This window comes from Arachis ipaensis, chromosome B4 (genome assembly GCF_059453495.1).
Source record: "Arachis ipaensis isolate K30076 ecotype BB chromosome B4, ASM5945349v1, whole genome shotgun sequence".
NCBI classification, from domain to species: Eukaryota; Viridiplantae; Streptophyta; class Magnoliopsida; order Fabales; family Fabaceae; genus Arachis; species Arachis ipaensis.
In genome coordinates this window covers 21,110,256-21,128,839 of record NC_142439.1, presented here as the reverse complement: position 1 = coordinate 21,128,839, position 18,584 = coordinate 21,110,256, and the positions used below count along the sequence as shown (strand labels likewise).

The 18,584-nt window shown below is 31.7% G+C and overlaps 2 protein-coding genes across 2 annotated transcripts; one reads left to right on the top strand and one right to left on the bottom strand.

Annotated features, from left to right (window-relative positions):
• Positions 1-270: 270 nt before the first annotated feature.
• LOC107637663 (peroxidase 7-like) lies at positions 271-3,784 on the bottom strand. The gene is made up of 3 exons (XM_016341039.3): positions 3,491-3,784; positions 2,714-3,056; positions 271-677 (listed from the first exon to the last, which is right to left on the bottom strand). Exons 1-3 carry the CDS (start codon positions 3,782-3,784, stop codon positions 271-273), a joined length of 1,044 nt encoding a protein of 347 aa, XP_016196525.1.
• Positions 3,785-6,734: 2,950 nt separating this feature from the next.
• LOC107639090 (uncharacterized) lies at positions 6,735-10,990 on the top strand. Its single transcript, XM_016342508.3, has 2 exons — positions 6,735-10,230; positions 10,443-10,990. The coding sequence occupies exons 1-2, from the start codon at positions 7,008-7,010 to the stop codon at positions 10,823-10,825; spliced, it is 3,606 nt and encodes a 1,201-aa protein (XP_016197994.1). The 5' UTR covers positions 6,735-7,007; the 3' UTR covers positions 10,826-10,990.
• The last annotated feature ends 7,594 nt before the right edge of the window (positions 10,991-18,584 follow it).

Sequence of the window (18,584 nt, the reverse complement as noted above, 5' to 3'; positions counted from 1 at the left end):
TAATTTCAACAAGTTGGTGGAGGTTTCTAACCAAGTAAGATAGGGCCTTTCTGTAAATTCAGTAAGTTTGGGCCATTGTGGTAGTTTCACTTTAATGTTTTGATATTATCATCTAGCGTGCTTATTTTTTGTCACATTTGAAATAAAATTAATATATGATGTAACAATTTCAACAGTAAGAGTATGCACCAAAAGAAGAAATTAAGTAGAAAATAACAAGATCAAAGTACAAATAAAAGAAAAAAAAAACAGAGAATTAATCAATATTCATCAATAAGCATTGACAAAATTGCAATTGGTCCTGATTTCTCCTTCATCCTGAGCAGTGAGAACATCAATTACTCCAAACTTGGACATAGACACAGCAAATTGATGTTGGAAAATGGAGGGTGTTGAAGCCAATGCAGAAACAAGTGGTGAAGTTCTTGGATCAGAATAAAGCAATTGGTCTGTGTACAACAACCCCATTCTTTTGCTGAGGTTAATGTAGTAATTGTTGTCAAATTTGTTTGGAGTTGTGGCATCAAGATCCACATACTCTGAGGCCCACCTACACTTTCTTTGCAAGAAATTCAGATACTTTGGATCTATTGTTGGGTCTGGTTTTCCAGTCCCTTGGTAGTTGTATAGCCTATATTGAATGGATCCACATGAACTTCTTCCAATTGTATGAGACCCTACAAATGCATTGGTAATATAGGAATGTTTAGTTCAACATTTTTAAGCAATTTCTTGCTAATATTTCCCAATTAAGTCTAAGCTAGCTAGCACTTTATTGGTTTAAAAGGGTGCTTGAAAATAAACCATGGAATTGAAAACTTTTTTTTTGGTTTATTTTGGGCTTTAACTACTACTCAAATTTTATTATTTAAAATTTAATTAATTTGATTTAATATATCTATTGTTAAAAGAGAGTTTTGAATTCCGCCTTATACATGTAGTAACTTATCAACTTGTGACAGACCTTTAAATAAAGTTCAGATCTACAGCGAATTATTAATCTTTGATCCATCGGAATAATGTAAACAAAAAAAAATCTCTCTTATTAAAAGGTGAGAAGAGCGAAATTAAGATGATTTAAATTTAATACTATTGAAAAAGGATCATTTTATCTATCACTTTAACCAAAAGAGTGTTGATCATAGAATTATATCAAATCAAAGAATTCAATTACATGCATCTTATCATTAGATTCTGAATAACCTACCCATATCATTGCTTTTTAATTAACATGTTATTAGTGATATACAATAGGGCTGAACTCTATACTGCATGGAATGTCCAAAAACAACTAGTCTATGAATAGACACAATTCAAACAAGATTAGTTAAAATATAGTATTCTATGAATAATCATAATTAAGGTTAAAAAAATTAAAAAATAATACTATTCATACACTAAATACGGTTAACATTTAGTTAAAAAAGATTTAATTATTGTGTTGGTCTTTATAATTTTACCAAATTTTTAAGGGAAGTTCTATAATGGCATTGGTTTTAGTGGCTAAAAATGGCATAAGTTTGACCAACAAATAAAATATTGACATATAACAAGAAAATTAAATCTAAAATAAAAATAATTCTCTCTCTTGTAATTTTTTATGATTATTTTTATCAAAATAATTTCTTATAATTATTTTCATAATTATAAAAAATAATTTTAAAAAAATAACACCAAAATAATTTTATAATTAATTTATAATTATTATTTTATTATTATTATTTTTATTTTTTAAAAATAATTTTTATAATTTTTTTACTAAAATAATTTTTTATTATTATTTTTATTTTTTAATTATTTTTATTATTATTATTTTTAGTAATTTCTAAAAATAACACCAAAATTATTTTTTAATTACTTTTATTATTATTTTTATTTCTAAAAAATAATTTATTTTTATTTTTTTATAATTTTAAAAAACTAACACTAAAATGATATTTTCCCTCTTGGTGTTAGTTTAAAAATAATCATAAAAAATTATAAGAGAAAGAATATTATTTTGGTTTTAGTTTTCCAAAATTACAAAAAGAAAAAATAATTATAAAAAAATTTATTTTGATAAAAAATAATAATAAAAATAATTAAAAATAATTTTGGTATTATTTTTAGAAATTATTAAATATAATAATAATAAAATAAAAATAATTATAAAAAATTATTTTAGTAAAAATAATTATAAAAATAATTATAAAAAATTATTTTTTAAAAATAAAAACAATAATTAAATAATAATTAAAAATATAATTAAAAAATTATTTTAATATTTTTTTAAATTATTTTTATAATTACAAAAAAATTATAAAAAATTATTTTGATAAAAGTAATTATAAGAAATTATAAGAAAGAGAAAATCATTTTAGTTTTAGATTTAATTTTTTTTTGCCATGTGTCAATATTTTACTTGTTGGTCAAATTTATACCACCCTTGGCCACCAAAACCAATGCCACCATAGAACTTCCCAATTTTTAATTAGGTCCCTATAACTTTTTTTTAATTCTTACAATCCTTTTAATTTTGTAATTATGTTCTTTTTATGTTAAAAAGGTTAAAATTATGTCTTTTTTATGTCAAAAACGTTAAAATTTTTAATTATTTTTTAATTAATAAACCAAAGAGAATACATGTTAGTTATTAAAAAAATAGTAATATAAAAGTAACCCATAATAAAATTGAAAGAATAATAGTTGAGTTATAAATATTTAGTTAGATTACCTGAAAGAACAACTAAGTCAAGGAGAGTCAAGCCCTTGGATTGAAAGAACTCAATCAAAGAAGTAATATTTTCACGGCCAATGGGAATGATTTGAGCTTCTTTAGCAATGGAGATTCTGCCATCTTTTCTACCATAAGGAACTGCCCAATAGGGTCCACCCAATTCAACAGTGGCATCCCTTGCAGCTGCACTTAGAATGTCAGCACAAGACACTGTGTTGGGGCAACTTCTCTCTAACTCTTCCTTTATATCATTAATCACTTTAAACCCCCTCAGCTTCTTGCTTGCTTCTGCTCTTCTCTCACTCCCATCATGGTCCAATAGAATGGACCCATCACAGCCCTGTATCAAATAATTGATCAAGTAATTTGTGTTCGGATCTTAAAGAATCATTCAAGAGCATCTCTAATGTTGGTTTTTTTTTTTTTTTCTAATTTCTAATCCCATTTATAAAAATAAGAGTAAAATAAATGAAAATATATAAGAAATTATTTTTTGGATTAGTCAATCTCAGTTCATTTTTTATTGTCGAAATTATTTTTTTAGCTCACTCTTTAGAGAATTTACAATTTAATGTTTAGACACTACAAAAAAATTTAGATTTTGTCACGGTTAAAAACGTGTCAAAAGTAAAAACAAAGCGTAGCTAGTCACGATTTTGCAGGGGTCATATCTGCGACTGTGCCCATTGCTTTATCAACACGCTTTAGAATTTTAAATATCAGTTAGTGACGAAAATAAATTTAGTTTAATAGTTATGAAAAGTACATACATACCCTAACAGCGCAATCATGAAAATGCAACCTGAGAAGACTAGCTGCCAAAGTGTGATCCTTTTGAATCCATACTTTGATTTTGTTATGTAGGATGGATTCAAATTCAGGACAACTTTTAAGATAATAACCAAAAGAAAGAAGATTATCCAAAATGCTATCATCTAATGTTGGAACTTGGAGTGTGAACACATTGTCACTTGGGACTATCTCATCATCATTAGGATTGTTGGCTGAGGCTACAATGGTGTAAAGAAGCAAAAGGAGAAGGAATGTGAAGAAGGAAGAATTTGCCATATTTACTTTATATGAATTGTTTCATAATAAATTTCTTCCTTCTGTGTGATATATACATGACGATTAGAGGCATTGGTGGTTAGTAGTATATACATGTATTATATAGACAAACGTGGGGCGCACCAAATTATTATGCATACACGACATCCTAGCATGTAGCATTGTTTTCCTCTTTTTTTTTTTTCTTTTTTTTTTCTTTTAATGCAAAGTCTATCATGTCTAGCATGAAATAAATTAATATGTGTTTTCTTTTATTATTTGTCATTGGTATGAGGACTAATGACTGCATGATTGATCACCGTATGAGCATTATTCAATATGTTTGGTAAGTTTTCTTCTTGAGTTTTCTTTTCATTTTTTCATTGTTAAGAATTATTATACGAACTTAATTCAACTAAGAGAACGTTCTTTTAATTCTATTTTTAAGAATCAAATTCAATTTGTTGTTTAAAAAATCAAGACACATATTATCCATTATTTGAAACAACTTAGTTGATATAATTTTTTTTTTCTTTTTTTTAGGTTGGGGATTCTTTTTATTGTTTTCTAATTTGGTTTGGAAAATGCTATAGTAAGAGGAGACATTCCAATAACAGCTGGCGAGGCTTCACTCTTCCAGAATAATAATATAATTTAGTCAACACAAATAGAAGGTGTATAATATTAAAGAATTTAATTAAATATATTAAATTATTTAACGAATTTTATTTATTATTTTTATATAAAAATATCTCCATCTAAGTAATTTTACTTATATGAAAAAATAATTATTTGTACCGGAAGACTTTGAGAAAGTTTAGAATTTGAAAAAGAAATGACAATAATGGAGTTAAAGTTGAAAATAAACTGTGAGGATAATTTGAAAATTTTAAAAATTAACAAAAATTAAAATTTAGATATTTTTGTCGTATAAAATTCATCTTTTATAAGTATAACATTAATTTTAATATTTAATAGATATTTTTGTCAGTATTTATAAAATTCATAGATACACATAGTTGTTTTTTTTTTTAATTATTTAACGGGCTTTGTCACATAAAATTTCTACTCATTCAGAATTGAATCAGCCGAAACCAATCAGAAGATTCAGAAAGTGTGAAAAGAAGACCCAAGAGAGACCACACTCGCGCGCCAAACCTTAGACAATCCAAAACAAGATATGATCCATGGAATTAGTATAATCATAACATTGTACGGTTCAATAAAAATGACATAAAATACAGTGCAACTTTTCATAATGTCTAAAATAGGGGTGCACATGGGCCGGGTGAAGCCGGGTTTGATGTGATCCAGACCCGACCCGAAATATACACCGGGTCTATTTATTAGACCCGAACCCGGCCCTAGACCCGATGAAACCAATACACTTTCGGGCCACAATTATACCGGGTAAAAACCGGGTGAAAACCGGGTGAAAACCAGGCCGTTAACATTACATTACGTTGATACCTTCTTGTAAGCTAGCATGTAAAAATATCCAAATTTTCAAGACTCCAACCATTATTTAACATGGTAAAATTCACTTAGAAAAATATAACAAGAACCAACCCTTCTTCAAAATTAAAGCATAACCACAATCAATACTAAAGTATAACCACAATCAATACTAATATTGTCTAATAATACCAAATATTTAAATCAATACAAATAACACAATATTATGCATTAGTCTAAAGTCTTATACATTATAAACATAAAACATTAACTTATAGTTTTATAATGACTAATAACACAAAATATTAAGATTTACAATACTTAAATTCCACATAAGATTAGTCATGATCCATCACTAATAACACAAAATATTAATTGTGTATGATGACCGGGTCACCGGGCCGACTTCGGGTGACCCGAGCTATGACCCGGACCCGACCCGAAATAATGATCGGGTCTATTTTTGAGACCCTTACCCGACCCTAAACCCGATGAAATCACACCAAATTAGCCCCAAAAGTGTTCGGGACCGGGTCGGGCCTTCGGGCCGGGCCGGGTCTGTGCACCCCTAGTCTAAAATACACATAATGGCCACAATTTTTTCATACAGTGCAACTTTATTCTTATCAATATGTTCTTAAAAAGAAAATTATTACATCAATAATTCCTATAAAAAAAACTCTAGAGTACAGGAAATATGTATATATATTTATCTTTCTTTTCGATAATTGTTAATTTAATTGTTGATGAGAATTATTTACATATCCTTACTCTCTATAGTAGATTTGGGTAAATAACGTAATACAAAGTCAAATAGCCTAATTAAGAAAAAAAAAAAGAGAAACGCTAGGTGCCAATAATTTTAGTGTTTTGTAACCATCAATTAGTCATCAATAATATTTTTAATGGTGTGAGATTACATCTAATGATAAAAAATCATCTATTTTTATTTTGATGGTTAAATGTTGGCCAGAAAACACAAGAATTTCTGGCTTATTAAAAACAAAAGAACAGTAGCACACAGTTTTGATTCATTCAGTGGAAAAATACTAATGAAGATTGAAGACACAGTATTTAAAAGGTTTTATAACACAAAGAACATGCAACCAATCAAAAAGACCAAACGCACGACACGTTAGTTTTGGTAGATGATGATGATCCAACCAATAAATACAATTTGACTCTACATGACGTTAGAAATATGAAAACAAAAAAGGGTTAGAAGAGCAATATTTTTAGTAAAGAAAAATAAAAGATATTTAATGTCAATTTAAATATAAGACAAAAATATTGTAAGAAAGGAATTTAACAATGTATGTATGTAGAGTGGAAATATATTACAATGCTTTTAATTTGTGAGGCACTACATTCATTAGACTTTGTTATAGCCAATATAAACTGAAACCAATTCCTATCAAGGGAAATTGAACTACTATTGGCTTTCGTTCTCACTGGATTGAGTGGATTCTCCTTATCTTTCTCCTTGGTGTATATATAGCTAATTAAATAACACAATACACAAGTAGCAGACATGGCTACTTATTTTCCATCATTTATTGACAATACTGCACTCTTTCACATAACACAAACCATACTTCCTTCAATCTTCATTCATTTCTCTGCCAATTCCCACACAATCCAAGAAACTGTAAACCCAACCACCACCGCTTCCCAACCTTCTAACATTAACTTTACCTTACTTTTTTCATTATCAAATATTACTATCAACTTCATTCTTCTTCTCACAAACTAAACACCATCACCATCATCATTATTAAACCTTTCACTAATGATACTACTACTACTATTCTTCTTCCTGGGCCTTTCTAATGGCGCCAACAACGTAACTGAAACTACTCTCAAGGTTCTTTTGGACGTGAAATCATCGTTTCTTCAAGACCCACTGAAGGTGCTGGCGGATTGGAGATTCAACAACACTAACTACTGTTCATGGAATGGAATCACATGCAATGATGATAAAACCGTCGTGGGAATCAACCTATCTTCCTCTTCACTCAATGGCTCAATATCACCGTCACTCTCTCGTTTACAATCTCTTCTTCATCTTGACCTCTCTTCTAACGGTCTTGTGGGTCCCATCCCTGTCACTCTCACTAACCTCACTTCATTGGAGTCGCTTCTTCTTCTCTCCAACCAACTCACCGGTCACGTTCCCGCCGAGTTCGGCTCCATGCTCGCTCTCCGAATCCTCAAACTCGGTGATAACCTACTCACTGGTTTTATTCCTCCTTCGCTTGGGAACCTCGTCAAGCTTAACTTTCTTGGACTCGCCTATAACGCACTCGCTGGAACGATTCCAACTCATCTGGGTCGACTCACCGAGTTGCAGCAGCTGGTTCTTAAGGGAAATATGTTGACGGGGACGATTCCCGTTGAGTTAGGGAACTGCTCCAATCTCCAGATACTCAACCTTGCAAGTAACAAGCTGACGGGTCAGTTACCGAGTCAACTCGGGGAGCTGAGTGAACTCACTGACTTGGTCCTCATGGATAACCAGTTTGTGGGTAACATTCCAAAGTCTCTTTTTCAACTGGGCAAGCTTCAAATTCTGGACTTGTCGATGAACAATCTCACTGGAGAGATTCCAGGTGAGTTTGGAAACTTGAGAGAGTTACAGAACTTGAGTCTCTCTTGGAACCAGTTTCATGGTAGTACTATTCCCAGTACTATGTGTTCCAATAATGCATCAAAGTTGGTGTCTTTGAGTATTTCAGATTGTGGGCTTCATGGTGTGATTCCAATTGAGTTAGCTGAGTGTGTATCATTGAAGGTTCTTGATTTGGCTAATAACTCTCTCAGTGGTTCAATCTCTCCCTTCATTATTGGGAACCTTACAAATTTGGAGGAAATTTATTTGTACAGAAACAAGTTGAATGGTTCTTTTCCTAGAGAGATTGGGAAGCTTGGCAAGTTGCAAAGTTTATCCCTTTTTGAGAATCAGTTATCTGGGCAGATACCTTTGGAGATTGGTAACTGTCTAGGGTTGCAATTAATTGATCTTTTTGGGAACCAATTCAGTGGTGGGATTCCAATCACTATTGGAAGGCTTAAAGAGTTGAATTGGTTTCACCTTAGGAATAATAACCTTGAGGGGAAAATTCCTGCCACACTTGGTAACTGTCAAAAGATGAAGATGATTGATCTGGCAAATAATCAACTATCAGGTTCAATTCCGGCAACATTAGGGTTCCTGAGAGGATTGGATCAGCTCATGCTATACAACAATTCTCTTGAAGGCAATCTTCCTCACCAGCTTGCAAATGTAGCAAACTTGACAAGAGTGAACCTTTCAAGGAACAAGCTTAATGGTAGTTTGGCTCCATTGTGTAGCTCAAGTTCATTTCTTTCCTTTGATGTAACTGATAATAAATTTGATGGTGTGATTCCTTTTCAATTGGGAAATTCACATTCTCTTGATAGGCTCAGATTAGGTAACAATAGATTTTCTGGTGAAATTCCAAGGACATTGGGGAAAATCACTGAGATGACATTGTTAGACTTATCAAGAAACTCATTCTCTGGACCAATACCAGATGAGCTTTCCTTGTGTCACAATCTTTCCCACATTGATCTGAACAACAATTCGCTGACCGGACAGATACCATCGTGGCTCGGAACCTTGCCGGAACTGGGAGAGCTTAAGCTCTCGTTCAATCAACTTTCTGGGTCTCTTCCATTAGGCCTATTCAATTGTACAAAGTTGCTAGTACTCTGCCTTGATGGAAATTCCCTTAATGGAAGCCTCCCAGGGCATATTGGTAATCTTACATCACTGAATGTCCTTAGGCTTGGCCAAAACAATCTCACTGGGTCAATTCCTCAAACAGTTGGTAGGCTAATCAACCTTTATGAGCTGCAGCTTTCAAGAAATGGATTCAGTGGTGAGATTCCATTTGAGATTGGAAACCTCCAGAATCTTCAGAACATTCTGGACCTCAGTTACAATAATCTCTCTGGTGAGATCCCAAGTTCAATTCGTTCGCTTTTGAAATTGCAAGCTCTTAATCTTTCCCACAATCAACTCAGTGGTGGAGTCCCTCTGCTGCTTGGTGAAATGTCAAGCTTGGATCAACTTGATCTCTCTTACAATAATTTACAAGGCCAGCTGGATATGCAATTCCGCCGCCGCTGGCCTTTGGAAGCTTTTGCCGGGAACCTTCGCCTTTGCGGCGCCTCTAAGTGCTGCAAAGGCAATGGTTACAGCAATAAGCTACCAATGATGAGTCTGTCAGCACTAGTTATAGTCTCTTCCGTTTCAAGTATTGTTGCAATTGCAATACTAATGTTTGCAGGCAGAGTTTTCCTTAAAAACAAGCAAGAAATTTTTAGGAAGTTTGGTGAAGTGAATTGCATTTACTCCTCTTCTTCACATGCAAAGAAGCGGTTTCTGCTTCCTCTTAACATTGGTGGGAACCGAGAATTCAGGTGGGAAGATATCATGGATGCTACAAACAATCTAAGTGAGGAATTCATCATTGGTTCTGGAGGTTCCGGGACGGTGTACCGAGCCGAATGGGCCACCGGAGAGACAGTAGCTGTGAAGAAGATTTCATTCAAAGATGAGTATCTCTTAAACAAGAGCTTCATAAGAGAAATGAAGACTTTGGGGAGGATTAGGCATAGACATTTGGTGAAACTGATTGGTTGTTGTAGCGACAGAAAGAAAGGATGTTCAGGTTGGAATCTGCTGATATATGAGTACATGAAGAATGGGAGTGTGTGGGATTGGCTTCATGGAAGAACATTGAAGGAAAAAGGGATTCTTGATTGGGATGCAAGGTTCAGAATTGCTGTGGGATTGGCTCATGGATTAGAGTACCTTCATCATGATTGTGTTCCAAAGATTATTCATAGGGACATCAAGACCAGTAACATATTGCTGGATTCAAATATGGATGCACATTTGGGAGATTTTGGACTTGCAAAAGCACTCATTGACAATTCTGACTCCACTTCCTGTTTTGCTGGCTCTTATGGTTACATAGCCCCTGGTAATAATCACCATGCTGCTCATTATAACTCTTCTTTCTCTCAAATTGTTTTATCCAACTTATTATTTTTTACCAAAGATGTCCAACTCATTTAGTAGGATCAAACTTAGTTGAATAACAATTACATAGGTTTGTTAGGACTTAGAATTATAGCAATAGTAGAATTGTTACTTGATGAGGAAGTTAACTAATATTGGGATATTGTCCATCAGAGTATGCATACACAATGAAGGCAACAGAGAAGAGTGACGTGTACAGTATGGGAATTGTGTTTATGGAACTTGTAAGTGGCAAAATGCCAACAGATGAAGCTTTCAGGGGAAACATGGACATGGTGAGATGGGTGGAGATGCACTTCCACAACCAAGATGCCGCCATGCGTCAGGAGCTCATAGATCCTGAGCTGAAGCCGTCTTTACCCACGGAGGAGTTCGCGGCGTTCCAAGTGGTTGAGATAGCCATGCAGTGTACAAAAACTGCACCACAGGAGAGGCCATCTTCAAGGCAAGTTTGTGATCTTCTTCAGCATGTTGCCAAAAACAAGAGATTCAAATTTGAGAAGAAGGAACATTGGGAGTCAACACAAGTGATTTGAGTTTTCCTTCCACTATATGGATTAATTAAAAGGGTAGGCATGCTTAGTAATTTCATGTTATTTAAGGATTTAAACTTTAAAGACATAATTTATCAGAGGGAGTTTTGGTATGATCATTTGTTTCATGCAGCGAAATCTAATAGTACAAGGTTTAGTTAATTTTCACTGGTTTTTTGGTTTCCCTAGTAATTTTTATTGTTTCAATCATCTTACGTTCCAAAAGTAATTCTAACTAGTTTTATTGGGAGACTACTCCGATATAAAAACTCTAAAAATGTCCTTTTTTTTTTTTTTTTAAGACGTTTATATGTGTTGTTTATATGTGTTGTGTTATTATTGAACATTTTTATTAAATTGATTAATAATTTATTTTTTAATAAACTAGAATAAAATCGATTTATTATAATAATAATAATAAATTTAATTGTTCGCATTATAATTATTAGACTCGATTTAATTCGATTAATTTACACAATTTAAATCGAATTATATTTAAACTTTTTGATAAAAAGATAAATATATCTTTGATTTTTATTTTAAAAAAAATAAAATATCATAATTCAGTGGGTTAGATAAATTAGTCGGTTCGACTGAATCTGATAACAATTAGATTTATTGTTATTGTTATGAAAAAATCAGTTTTATTCTAATTTGTTAAAAAATTCAAAAATAATTAATTCATTAATACGTCCAATAATAATACGACACATAAGTATCTTTATAAAAAAAAAATATTTTAAGCGTCTTTCTTCAAGGGAGCATCTCCCTCTTTTATTTTATTCTCCTGTCCAATGCACGCCAAATTATATTAAAATTATAAATACTATTTGATATTAGGCCATATTATTACATAAACCATATATAAAATAATAAAACCGTAAAATTGTGAGTAGAGCTTGTAAAATTTCAAGTTAATTTTCATCCTAATTCTGTAATTCTTTAAGTAAAAATTAGTTAATTTTGATCCGATTCATCTTGGGATCCACCCATGACTTCACACCTCAGTAGATTGTCACGTGTTTTTATATTTTATTTTATTTTTTTTATTCTTAAAAAATATAACTTTTTTTTAAAGAAAACTATAAATTTATTTAGTTGCTTCAAATTAAAATTTGATTTCAATATATGTATCATATTTATTATAAGTAGATGTCTTTTTTTTTGTAAGCAACATGTTTCATTTTTAAAATTACTAATTTAACATACTAATTTATTTAAGTTGAATCGGGTAGCTATTTTTCTCCTCTCAAAAAAATATATTAGTCTTATTTACTATTTTAGCCCATATTGGCTTACTTTAATAACTCTTTCACATATGTAAAATTCTTAATTGAAATGAAAATGTAAGATATTGTGATAAAATAAAATTAAGTTTAAATTGTTGAAATAAATTAATTCCAATAATTCAGATCATCCATATTAAATCACCAAAAATATAACATAATGTGAAAACGTATCTTTATTCATAAGAGTCAGAAATTGATGAAAGAATTTGAATCTTGTGGTTCTTTTGATCTTCCTCAACCAAAGTCTTCTGTATTCTTAGGCGGCTGAATTATGACTCTTTTGATGGGGAAAGAGTAACAAAGACGACTTTGGTATCTTGGGGACCGAAACCCTGAAGGCCTATTTATATTTGAACATGACACTCATTAAATCCTAAAGGCTAAATAAAATAGTATCTAAAGTCCAAAAGATAATATATCTAAAATCCAAAAGATAATTATCTAAAGAACAAAAAATAATATCTGGTTTTATTCTCATTTAATTCCAAATCAAAAGTAATAATGACTTATTCAATTTAGCATTTATAACAATAAATGAGATCACCATTATATAAGTCATTTAATTTGAAATAGCATAATTTGTTATTACAATTAATATATGTATTGCCCACAAACAAATTAGGAAATTAAAATAATTTCCTAACAATCTCCCACTTAGGCGATACATATATTCTTTCTTGAAATAATCACATCTTATAAACTTTATGCCCGCATCTGAATGCTATTTCTCTCATTACTTTAACAATCTAGTCCGTCTCATATATTAGATATAGAACTACCACAACTTTTATCACATTAATCTCGTGACTAAACCACGACAATCACCATCCTAATATACTTAACGACATAGATCAAATTTGGATGAGTAATATAGAAATTACATGCCAAGTGATCTCATGCATGTCTATTTCCAACTGGTCCAACTTTAAAACTTTATTGAGATCAAACGCAAAATAAATTTTGTAAAATGAACATTTCACATAACATGAAATAAACCATCAACTTAATTCTGCAGAAAAATAATTCAATATCTGTCATAGGACATATAGCATAAAATAAACTCCCACTAAACCAATGCATCACAAATATTGACACCCATCCGAGCAGCGTGCTCATGAAAGACTTTAGGGATCAATTCCTTAGTTAATGAGTCTGCTAGCATATATTCTGTTCCTATATGTCCTATGAAAATCTGTTTTTCTTAAACTTTCTCCTTGACAACTAAGAACTTGATGTCTGTATGCTTCGATTTTGTCAAGCTCTTATTGTTATTGGAGTATAGTACTGCTGACTTATTGTCACAAAATATCTTTAATAACCTTTCAATGTCATCTACTATACGAAACTCAGTGACAAAATTTCGCAATCATATGCCATGAAATCGGAATCAGAATACCCAATGATCTCCAAATTTTCCGATCTCCGATAAGTAAGCATGTATCCTTTGTTCTCTTTAGATAACGCATTACGCGTTTAACAGCTATCCAATGATTTATGTCCGGATTGCTCAAATATCTACCCAACACTCCCACTGTAAATGATATATTGGGATGTGTGCAGACTTGAGCATACATTAAATTTCCTAGTGCTGATGCATAAGGTTTATCATGCATTGCTGTCTTCTCAAGATCATTTTTAGGACATTATTTGAGACTGAACTTGTCTCCTTTAGTTTCGGGTGTGTCCATTGGTCTACAACTTTCCATGCCATATCTACTTAAAATCTTTTCGAGATAGTTCTTTTGTGATAATTCAAGAATACATTGAGAACGATCTCTTAGTATCTCGATTCCTAATACAAAAGAGGCATCACCAAGATCTTTCATTTCGAATTTGTTCGATAGAAATTTCTTAGTTTCATGCGACAAGCCTATATCGTTACTGGCAAGTAGAATGTCATCAACATATAAGACCAAAATATGTATTTACTCCCATTGAACTTGCGGTATACACACTCTTCTATGATATTTACCTCAAAACCGTGAGGTAATGACTTAATTAAACTTGTGATACCATTGACGGGAAGCTTGTTTGAGACCATAGATGAATTTTCTCCTTTTTCTATTGGATCTCCTTAATAACACTTCTTGAGGTTGTTGATCTTGCTGTATGGGTTGGGGTTGATGAGGATTCTCATCATTTTTCTGTACTGTAGCAGTATCTTGAGCAACAATAATATTCTCATTGTTCTCTTGTACTGTAACTGGATCTACAGAGGGATTCTCATTGTGCTCTTGTACTATAACTGTATTTTGAACAATGATAGGCACAAAGACCTGATTATTGTCAGTTATATTATCCTCATCAAAAGCAACATTCCTAATATTTTCTTCCCCCCAAACTTAACATCCTCAAGAAATCTCGTATTTTTCGTTTCAAAATTAGACCTTAATGCAGGATTGTAAAACTTGTACCACGTGAACGCTCAGCGTAACCAACAAAGTAGCAACTAATTGTCCTTGAGTCCAATTTTCTTTCATGCGGCTTATAAGGTCGCGCTTCAGCTGGACATCCCCAAATATGCAAATGCTTTATACTAGGCATTTTTCCAGTCCAAATTTCATATGGGGTTTTGTTAACTGCTTTTCTTGGCACCCTATTAAGGATGTATACTGCGGTCTTTAAGGCTTCTCCCCAGAGTGATTCAGGCAAGGAAGAATGAATAATCATACTTCTCACCATGTCTTTAAGAGTTCGGTTCCTTCGCTCTGCAACACCATTCATGCTAGGTTTGCCTGGCATGGTGTATTGCGGAACAATACCACACTCCTCTAGGAAAAGAGCAAAAGGCCCGAGACGTTGTTCACCTGAACCATCATATCTTCCGTAGTATTCACCACCACGATCAGATTTGACAGCTTTAATTTTCTTTCCAAGTTGAAGTTCAACTTCAGCTTTGAAAGACTTGAAAACATCCAAGGCTTGGGACTTTTCATGAATTAAATATAGATACCCGTAACGAGAGTAATAATCTATGAACGTAATAAAATACCGTTGTCCATTCCAAGAGACAGTAGGGAATGGACCACATACATCGGTATGTATCAGTTCTAAGACATCTTTAGCTCTATTGGCACCTAATTTCCTTTCATTTGTCTTTTTTCCCTTTATGCACTCAATGCAGACTTCAAAGTCCGCCAAATTTAGGGGTCCAAGAATTCCATCCGACACGAGCCTCTGAATTCTCTGTTTAGAGATGTGACCTAGCCGTTTGTGCCATAATGATGCCGAATTTTCATTTAGTTTTCGTTTTGTATCTATTTGCAGTATTTCATTATTATAGGAATTTAAGTCAAGCCTATATAGATTATCCACCAAATGACCAAAGCAAATATTATTCGATTTATAGAAAAGACTAACTTTATTGTCTCCGAACGAACAAAAATAACCTGATTTGTCCAAACGAGAAATAGAAACCAAATTTCGTCTACGGTACATAAAATGTCTCTAATAAATCCAAGTAAAATTCACTCGTGGAACATAATCTAAAGGTTCTTATAGCTTCGACTGCAACTATATTGTCGTCTTCCACATAGATGTATCTTTCGGCATCACTTGGCGGTCAGGCAACCCTGCATAGTAACACTTACATGAGTAGTAGCAGCAGAATCTACCCACCAAGTATCAACAGGTTCATAACTTAAACTAGCCTCAGAACAAACGAAAGTAAGAATTATACCTTTCTTTACACGTCAGGTGGCATATTTGGTATAATTCTTCTTCATATGTCCCACTTTCTTACAAAAGAAACAGGTTGAAACTTGATCCTATTTCTTAGCCTTTTTCTGCTGAGAAGGCGCATCCGCAGCAGTATCACGCTTTCTTTTATACTAAGAAGATGAAGCCATGTAAGCACTTTCAATCTTATCTTGCTGTAGCCTCTCTTCTTGCACACAGTGAGATATAAGCTCATTTAAGGACCAAGTGTCCTTCAGAGTGTTATATAACTCATTTTGAATTGCCCAAAGTGTGCAGGAAGGAAAATCAAAATGAAATGCACGAGTAAATCTTCAGACAACTCTAACTTTAGTGCTTTCAATTTTGAAGCAAGATGAGACATTTTTATAATGTACTCCCTTATGTTCCCTTTACCTTTATACCTTATGGAGACAAGTTTGCTCAAAAGACTACTTGCCTCCGCTTTTTCATTCTTAGTAAAGAATTTTTCAACATCCTTTAGGAACTGTTTGGCATCTTTATCCTCAGTAATTGAGCCCTGAAACGCCTCGGAAATTGAGTGTTTCATGATTATAATGCTCATTCGATTAGATTTCTCTCACTTCTCTATTTTAACCTCATTGAGATTTTTCGGAGTGAAAGTGGGTTTTTCCTCTCGAAGAGCTATATCTAGATCCATACAACCGATGACAATCTCCACGGTATCCTTCCAAACTTTAAAGTTTGAACCATTCAGCATAGGAATACTGCTAATTTGTGCAGAAACATTGGTAGCTAAAGTCATAGTTTCTGGATTAGAACAAATAAACATGCAGTAAACATTAGTTAAATAATGGGAAAAAAATCCATATTGAGATATCTAGAACAACATTAATTTTCAATCTTTGGATAGAAAAATTAATTGTAAGTGATACTCTCATTGTAGTAATCAAATATTGTCAAAATTCCTGTCACACATGAAGCCTTTCTTTGGATCGACTTAATGCGTACATGGAGACTTAAACTTCGCAACCTATTTATTACCGCATATATTTTCTATTAATTGGCCAAACAATAACCTTCCTTTGGGCCGATTATTGACCGCATAATTAATAGAAAATAAACAAAAGTGTGCAATGCTTATTATTTGGCCAAACAATAAACTTCTTTTGGGCCAATTATTGTCCGCATAAATAATAAGCATTACTTTATTCTTAATTTGTTTACCCAAACATGTATTACTATCAATATGTGTATGTAATTCGGCCAAATATAGACGTTCCTTTGGGCCGACCAATATTCGCATGAATTTCATATCACCATATTCCTTATGTTTTGAATAAATCAATTTTCACAAAAAAGGCTACTTTGACAGTATAATGTTCAATCAATTTATTCCAAAACTAAATCTTTATAAAATTGATGGGTACAATAATTCAAATTGTTACTAGTGTCCTTATGTAACAATTAAATAATATTTTTATTATTCAAATATTATTAATATGTATACATAATTTGGCCAAATATAAATTTTCTTTTGGATTAATTAATATTCGCATAAGTGACATATACATATTAATCCTTATATTTTAAAGGATAATCAATTAATTTTTATACCAAATTAATGACACAATTAAATTCAAAAAAAATTATAATTCAATAATACTCAATTGATTTAACAAAAGATGAAAACAGTATATAAATCATTAATTTATGAGCATCATTTTATATAAAAAAAATTAATCAAAACACGCTTAGGTTACATTATACGCACGCAACAAAATATATATATATATATATATATATATGGCCATATCAATATGTATATAAGAGCACTATAACCTAAACCACAACTGTATATATTATATATATGCAACAATATTGACAGGACCGTGGAAGAATAGTGTTCATCCATTATATATATATAATTTTGCGGTGCGATAATATTAACGTGAGCTACGCAATATTAACGTATACCGAATAAAATAATAATAAAATTAAATATTTTTGATGATCAAATTATGGATGGCTCTAATATCACTTATTAGAATAAATTAATTCCAATAACTTAGATCATTCATATTGAATCACAAAAAATATAACATAATGCGAAAACGTACCTTTATTCATAAAAATTAGAAATTGATGAAAAAATTTGGATCTTGTGGTTCTTTCGATCTTCCTCAACCAAAGCCTTCTGTATCCCTAGGCAGCTGAATTGTGATTTTTTTTATGGAGAAAGAGTAATAAAGGCGACTTTGGTATCTTGGAGACCGAAACCTGAAGGCCTATTTATATTTGAGTATGACACCTATTAAATCCTAAAGTCCAAATAAAATAGTATCTAAAGTCCAAACTAAAATCCAAAAGATAATTATTTAAAGAACAAAAGATAATATATAGTTTTATTTTCATTTAATTCCAAATCAAAAGTAATAATAACTTATTCAATTTAGCATTTATAATAATAAATGAGATCACCATTATATACATTATTTAATTTAAAATAGCATAATTTATAATTACAATTAATATATGTATTATCTACAAATAAATTAAAAAATTAAAATAATTTTCTACCATAAATATTTATATTTTTACATTTCATTATTTATCTGGTTATCATTTCAAATGAGATAACCAAGTATATGTATATATTTTTATAAATATTGTGTATTTGGAATGACAATAAAAAATTATTGGAATATTGGTCAACCAAAAAGATGATCTTATAGTTTCCTTACTAATTTAAATTTTTTCATAACCAAATTTGATTAAATTAATCCAAATTTAATAAAATTTACCGATATAACCTT